General features: G+C 42.4%; 1 protein-coding gene across 4 annotated transcripts; it reads left to right on the forward strand.

Annotated features, from left to right (window-relative positions):
• The first annotated feature begins 1,282 nt into the window (after window positions 1–1,282).
• LOC123447067 (phosphomethylpyrimidine synthase, chloroplastic) lies at window positions 1,283–7,058 on the forward strand. 4 transcript variants are annotated; one of them, XR_006631469.1, is made up of 7 exons: window positions 1,320–1,429; window positions 2,059–2,363; window positions 2,472–2,599; window positions 3,386–4,212; window positions 4,878–5,553; window positions 6,193–6,283; window positions 6,453–7,058. XR_006631469.1 is itself a non-coding variant. In XM_045123631.1 (6 exons), exons 2-5 carry the CDS (start codon window positions 2,062–2,064, stop codon window positions 5,550–5,552), a joined length of 1,932 nt encoding a protein of 643 aa, XP_044979566.1. In that variant the 5' UTR covers window positions 1,283–1,429; window positions 2,059–2,061; the 3' UTR covers window position 5,553; window positions 6,193–6,396. The 4 variants fall into 4 exon arrangements, 2 of the variants coding, with proteins under 2 accessions (XP_044979566.1, XP_044979567.1); XR_006631468.1 differs by having other exon boundaries at window positions 6,481–7,058; XM_045123631.1 differs by lacking the exon at window positions 6,453–7,058 and having other exon boundaries at window positions 1,283–1,429; window positions 6,193–6,396.
• The last annotated feature ends 521 nt before the right edge of the window (window positions 7,059–7,579 follow it).

Consider the following 7,579-nt stretch of genomic DNA (forward strand, 5'->3'; position numbering starts at 1 on the left):
AACGGAAATTTTAAATAAAAAAAGAAACTATCAAAACAGGCATTAGCTATTTTTAAAATTTTAAGACATTTTTTAAATACATTAACATATTTTGAATTAGAAATCATTTTGTTAAATGCTTTAATAATTTTTATTACATGGAATTGTATTTGAGATCATGGACTTTTCTTATTGTACAAACATTTTTCTAAAATTGCAAACATTTTATTGTATATGCGAGCATTTTTCATAAAACTCCGAGCAGTTTTTGAAGTCACAAACATTTTAATTTTTTAAATATGTTGATTTGTGATTTTCAGTTTATTAAAATATTAAAGATTATTTGAAGTTTTAAATTATTTAAAATAAAAAAATAAAACGGAACTGAAAATAAATAAATAAACGGAACTAAAAGCTGGCGCCTGTGCATGGGCCGGCGCATATGGTGTGCTGGAAATTCTCCGAGCATGCAGAGCGTAATATAGGAGGTATTTACATGGGCCGGCCTAGTCCAAGATTTTTCGCGTTGTGAAACGTTTTTAATTACTTACCGGTGGCATGATGGGTAATTTATACAAACTTTAGGGGTAATTTTCAAGACGGACGACTAAAATCCGTATTTGCTTTATTATTAGGGAGAGATATATAATACATGACCCAATATGTCAAAAGTAAGAGCATAAGGCTAAAAATATGCGGTCCAGCGTGTTAATCGTGCCGAAATGCCGACCCGTTTAATAATCGGGCCGTACCTGGCCTGAAGGCGCGGCCCGACCCGATTAATAAATATGCCGGGTCCGTTTATAACGGGCTGTGTCTTGCCGCGTATGATCGCTATTGAAGGCAAAATGCGTTCAGTAAGAGGTCCCGCTCTAAAGCAGGCTGGCAAGCGGCCCGCGGCGAAGGAAGCCCCTCGCCGTCTCCCACGACCCCCCCGCCGGGCCGCCCGCATTGGACCGTCGCCGCCTCCGCCTTGCCCGCACTGTAGAGCAGCGGCCGTGCGCCGATCCCTCCGGCGACCCCCCTCACCCGCCCGCCCTCGCCGTCAGCCAGGCTGTTCCGCCGATCCGGCCGCGATTCTGCGTCCGCTGAGGCGTCATGGCCGGCTTTTCCGCGGAGGTGGACGCGCTTGTCGCGCGCGCCGCGGGGAAAATATCTCCGGCGGGCGGGAAATATCTGGCTCTCCGCCCGCCACTGTTGCCGTCGTTTTCCCATAATTTTTGGCCCCCACTCCGCCACCCTCCACGTCCGGTTGCCGCTTGTCCTTCTCCGCGGCAAGCTGTGGCCACCCGTGCTCCGGGATCCGCCGCACCCTCTATAAAAAATCGCGCTCTCGGCCGCATCACTGACCAGGTGCGTACTCCCATCCCATCCGCTCCCCCTCTCTCTCACTGTCAGCGACGCTTCCGGCCGCCCTCCCGCGCCGCTCGCCGGACCCGCCGTTTCTCAGGTGAGGCTCCTCCCTTCCCCGGTTGAGACTCGAGAGTGCGTGCGTGCTGAATTTGTGGGAGACGGCTCCAGTTCTTGCTGGGCTGGGATTACGACTGTTCTAAGCGAATTATGAGCGCGTCTTCGTTTGTACGTAGTATGCATCAGTTCAATCCATCCATTTCGAATCGTCCATGATGAAACGGAGATTAGTGACTGTGTAGTCGCAGAAACGGGCCAAAGTAGGCAGTATTACAGGAACGTATGGTTCAGGCACAGCTAGCCTCTGCGTGTCGTTAGTTAGAACGCATCAAAGTTTTCTTCCAGAAGAGCACAAAACGCATCAAAGCTGAATAGACACATCAGCGCTGCACTGCTGCAATCTTTGGCATTTGCTGCAGGGATACGGCACCTCTTTGCCGAATCGGTGCAGGATACGCGGCCAGAGCCGGGATACGCCCCCGATACGCCGGGGATACGCGTATCCTCTGGTGTATCCCTTTTCTTCTGAATTAAGAAAAGGAAAGAAAATAGTAAATGGCCGGGATACGAAGGGGATACCTCAGGGACACTATTAATTTAGTTGGTGATATCTACTGATCTATTGCAACATATTGCCTGCCTGCATCTACTAATCTGCACCTTGAACAGGAAATGGCTGCGCTGCAACCGTCCTTCTCGTCACTGATGGCTATGAATAATGGCTGCAACACCATGAAGTTCCCTAAGACTGCACTTTTGCCTGGTTTCGGTGGCATTTCGCGCCCTCAGGATGTGCAGGACAGGAATGCCAGCCTCACCTGTTCAAGGCCTAGGGCAGTCTCAGTGACTGATCAGTCAGTAGCAGAGCCAGCAAAACCCAGGCAATCTAAACATACAGTTGATCCCGCTGCTCCAGAATTTCTGCCGCTCCCAGCATTTGAAGACTGCTTCCCACGGAGCACCAAAGAATGCAGGCATGCTTCCTGCTTTTGCTTCACCTAGAAACTGTACTGGGAGTGCCGATTTTGTTTTGCTCTAATGTATCAGTTTTATCTTATATTTGCCATGGTTATGCTCTGCAGTGAAGTTGTTCATGAGGAATCAGGTCATGCCCTGAAGGTTCCATTTCGGAGAGTCCATTTGACCGGAGATAGCGGGCATTTTGATACATATGACACCAGTGGTCCACAAAACATAAGCCCAAGGCTTGGTAACTCACTAGCCTTATCTCTCTTGTCATATTCTCTGTCCTGAACCATGTAGACTGCTTTGTACTAATAAGCCATAAAGTCTAGATCAGCTGTTCGGTATGAACTTGGATGGAACTACATATTTTTGTTGTTGCCTTCAGTTGATCCAATTTATCCCTTGTTTTGTGTTAATAAGTCCATATTATAGTCAAATAATGGAGACTTTCATTGTTTCAACAGTCGGATGGTATTCAATGCCTGGTTTTGGAGTTGAAGGTTGATTTTGGACTTGGAAAATACTCCCTCCGTCCGGAAATACTTGTCGGGGAAATGGATGTATCTAGACGTATTTTTAGTTCTATATACATCTATTTTTCTCCATTTCTCCGACAAGTAATTCCGTACGGAGGGTATGATCATATACCGGATATCTCTACAGATATTCTTCTGATGTTTTCTTAGTTGTATTATTTCAGACTGTCTCATTCTTAAGTTTACCCTAGTAAGCACATTCGCTGTGCTTTGTGGAGAGATTACCCATGCTCCTTCAGAAAAAAGTAGTTCTCCCCTGTATATTCTGAGTTAAAGTGTTCTAGAAGAAATCCATGGAAATGTATTAGGTCCATCGGAAAGTTAGGTATAGCATAATAATAGAAATATAATTATTTCATTCGTCCAAATTAATAAAATATAGTTTTTTTGTCAAACTTTTTGAAGAAGTTTTAAACTTTTGAATAAATTGTGTCAAGTTTAAAATTCAAGACATATAAGTTTGTTTGTAATAAGTATGCATTGAACTTTTACAGGACTCCCAAAGATAAGAAAGGAATGGATTGACAGGAGGGAGAAATTGGGTAGTCCTCGATACACCCAAATGTACTATGCTAAGCAGGGAATCATAACAGAGGAGATGTTGTACTGTGCCAAACGTGAGAACCTTGCTCCTGAATTTGTCCGGTCAGAAGTCGCCCGTGGACGAGCCATTATCCCTTCCAACAAGAGGCACCTGGAATTGGAACCCATGATTGTTGGAAGAAACTTCCTTGTAAAGGTGAATGCAAACATTGGGAATTCAGCTGTTGTGAGCTCCATTGAGGAGGAAGTCCACAAGCTCCAGTGGGCCACAATGTGGGGAGCAGATACAGTCATGGACCTTTCAACAGGGCGCCATATCCATGAGACCCGGGAATGGATTATTCGTAACTCTTCGGTTCCTATTGGAACTGTTCCTATTTACCAAGCACTTGAGAAAGTTAATGGTATTGCTGAAGATCTGAGCTGGGAAGTCTTTAGGGAGACTTTAATTGAACAAGCCGAGCAGGGTGTTGACTATTTCACCATCCATGCTGGTGTGTTGCTTCGTTATATTCCTCTCACAGCAAAGAGAATGACTGGCATAGTTTCTCGTGGTGGATCAATCCATGCAAAATGGTGTTTAACGTATCACAAGGAGAACTTTGCTTATGAGCATTGGGATGACATTCTTGACATATGTAACCAGTATGATGTGGCATTATCAATTGGTGATGGCCTGAGGCCTGGTTCTATTTATGATGCTAATGATAGCGCTCAGTTTGCAGAACTGCTGACTCAAGGGGAACTAACTCGCCGAGCATGGGAGAAAGATGTACAGGTGAGAATAATAGGAATGAAGTTGAACATGGAGTTGTTTCCTTTACAGTATCAATATTCTAATATGTACAGTCATGGTTTATGTTTGTTTTTATTGCAACATGCAAGAATCAATAACAGGACGTTCTAAATAAGTTTTGAGTAATCAACCTTCAATATAAATGCTACTGACAAGATTATTAACTATGTTAGCTTGGTTTATGCATAAGATTGAAGATCGACAGATTATATAGTAAATGCAAAAGAACACTTTTATTAGGATATATGTTAGCTGTTTATCATCCAACATTCCTGCATGTTTCATCAGTTAAAAACAAGATTTCTGCACCGGTTCCTAATGGGTCAATTATTTTTGGAACATTGTATATATATGACCATATTGATCTACAGTGCATCGTAGCTTATCTTAGTGAATAAGCTTGCATAGAGATTAGTTGTCAGAAACCAACACGTGAAAAGATATAATGTTCGAAATATTGATTGTAAAGTGCTTTAAGTGCTGAATCCTTTTTTTTGTGCCCTAGTGACTCGACAGTTGAACTCTGACACTTGAACTTGTAACTGTATTATGCTCTGCTTGATGAATTGTTTCTATCTGCTACTATGATATTCAATAGTTGAAACTTGGGAGTTGTCTTTCTGATGTTTACACTTCTTAACTTCTAGGTGATGAATGAAGGTCCTGGGCATATTCCGATGCATAAAATTCCTGAAAATATGGAGAAACAGCTGGAGTGGTGCAACGAAGCACCTTTCTATACGCTGGGTCCATTGACAACTGATATTGCACCTGGTTATGATCACATCACCTCAGCCATTGGTGCTGCCAACATTGGGGCTCTTGGCACCGCACTTCTTTGTTATGTAACACCAAAGGAGCACCTTGGGTTGCCTAACAGGGATGATGTTAAGACAGGTGTGATATCCTACAAAATCGCTGCTCATGCTGCTGATTTGGCAAAGCGTCACCCCTATGCACAAGCATGGGATGATGCACTAAGCAAGGCAAGGTTTGAGTTTAGATGGTTGGACCAATTTGCTTTATCCCTGGATCCAGTTACTGCAATGTCTTTCCATGATGAAACACTACCATCTGATGGTGCCAAAGTAGCACATTTCTGCTCCATGTGTGGTCCCAAGTTTTGCTCGATGAAAATCACGGAGGATATTAGAAAATATGCTGATGAACATGGTTACGGGACAGTAGAGGAAGCTGTGAGGCAAGGAATGAGTGATATGAGTGCTGAATTTTTGGCTGCAAGAAAAACAATTAGTGGCGAACAACATGGTGAAGCTGGAGGGGAGATCTATGTGCCAGAAAGCTACGTAGTTCAAAAATAAGGTCAGTTTATTGTGTATCTTGTAAAAATTGTCTTGCAAGTAGGAAGAGGACGCTCATAACCCCCCCCCCCCCTTTGGGAATCTATACATGATAATAATACTTTAACAATGCAGCTATTCCCCCTACATATGAAATATTTCAGAAAATGAAGCACAGTTTAAATTTGGAGGCACATATGTTTTTTATCCTCTAGGTAATAATTCTAACCAAGGATGATACCATCAGTTAGAACATATTGTAATCGCATTGCATGATCTGCTTGATCATAGTACTACATTGTGATGTTATGCAATGTGATTAGTTTCCTTTGCATAGAGTGAAACTTTTCCAGCACTCAGCAAACTTTGTCTTCTTTTAAAAAGTCAGTGTCGAATTAAACAAACTGTGTTTTAGCATGGTTGAATTAAGCAAACATTAGTAGCACGATAATGTGGTTGAATGATCCATTCATTAAATTCCAACCAATTACGTTGACATCATAATGTAATTCTATCGAAGTGACCTTTTTCCCCTTGTAAGCTTAGGGCAGTTAACAAACCATGATTGTTGTTGACTTGTATGCTGTAGCATTGTGAAATGGACAAGGTTTTGTATCTCTCTAATGTAATCTCTGAATTCAGAAATACAAACTTTGTGCAGATGTCCTTGGCAGCCGTCTGATCGAGGTGATGCAGATTTGATGGCCAGGCCGTTTGCCAGCAGCACTTCTACCATCTTTTGTTAGGAGGTGGTAAGCAGGATATATGCCTCAATAAAGCTACTGCTGCTTAGCGTCAGTTTTTAATGTCATTATGGATTATGGGTTGTAATAAAAGTGAACTCTATATTGTGTTTCTTATGTTACAAGTACTTGTCTTTGCATATCATTATGGGATTGCTAGTGATGAAAGTTGCACCAGGGGTGCTTGTATTCCCAACGATCTGAAGGCCCCTTAGCCTGGATCGTTGCGATATGGGCTGAGAAAGTCCCTTTGAACCTGAACAGGATAATGCCTGCGAAGGGAGTGTGCATTTCTATTTTCATGTTTCCCAGGATACATTCAACCCTCGACATTCTGGGAATCGAGGGACCAAGTTTTCCTGAATGTGTGGAGCGCACCCACTGGATATGCATGTTTCCTTCTCTGACGCAACATGGTAATGTACACGATTTCTTGAACCAGCATACATATTGGCATTTCTCCAAGAGGAGAGAATATTTACAGTCATAGTGTTATCATGGAACACATAAAATTTAGTCATCATGGAACACATAAAATTTAGTCATACGTGTGGCTAGTTTAGTCCAACTTCATAAGCCCATCACATTTTTTTTGGAGGAATCCCATTACATCTTGCAAAGCATTCACAATGCCCGGTGTAATTTTACCTTTTTACCCCTATCCATGTACATATTTCTGTAGCATAGTAGAAGATGTAACTAGACTAACAGATTGGAATGGTTTGTACATGCCACTTGTCATTTCAGAACAAAAGCACCAGCTAAACTCTTTTTGACTTGTTTATGTGAAATGTGCCTACTAAGAATTATGTTTTGGAGTGACTAAGGTACTGCTTGTGAAAATATTCTTTTGGTTGTTCCCATTGTGAGGGTCAAACATTTTCAAGTACATCATAAACTTTTTTCACCTGGATGGTTTCAACTTAATCATTCGTGTATGCATAACTGTGTATCTACGTTGTAAACTTGGCAGCACTTTAGTGCTGGACTGCTAGTCGTGCCTGGTTTATGACAACAAGTCTCCTCCCAGAAGTTAAGGCATTTCATACTTGTTTGATCTGCTGCTTAGTTCATGACCGCAGTTAGGCATACTGGAGAAATGTGGCAAATCAGCGCACACCTGTCAGCTGCGCAAGCATGGTGAATAACACATTATAAGCTTGTGATATATCTGTTATCAACCATAAAAGCCCATATGTCTATCCTTGGATGCCATTGCATCGGCAAAAAACATGATTATACTTTTACCTTCTGATGTGTGAGACACATGTTTCTTAGTCGATTTATTACTTGCCAGTTGCCACT

Source organism: Hordeum vulgare, chromosome 4H (genome assembly GCF_904849725.1).
Source record: "Hordeum vulgare subsp. vulgare chromosome 4H, MorexV3_pseudomolecules_assembly, whole genome shotgun sequence".
Classification (NCBI taxonomy): domain Eukaryota; kingdom Viridiplantae; phylum Streptophyta; class Magnoliopsida; order Poales; family Poaceae; genus Hordeum; species Hordeum vulgare.

Bases quoted from the DNA above. Each gene is read 5' to 3' on its own strand.
- LOC123447067 (XM_045123631.1), top strand. From the start codon at position 2,062: ATGGCTGCGCTGCAACCGTCCTTCTCGTCACTGATGGCTATGAATAAT. The intron at 2,364-2,471 runs GCATGCTTCCTG...TATGCTCTGCAG, and splicing joins CGGAGCACCAAAGAATGCAG to TGAAGTTGTTCATGAGGAAT. The intron at 2,600-3,385 runs GTAACTCACTAG...GAACTTTTACAG, and splicing joins AAACATAAGCCCAAGGCTTG to GACTCCCAAAGATAAGAAAG.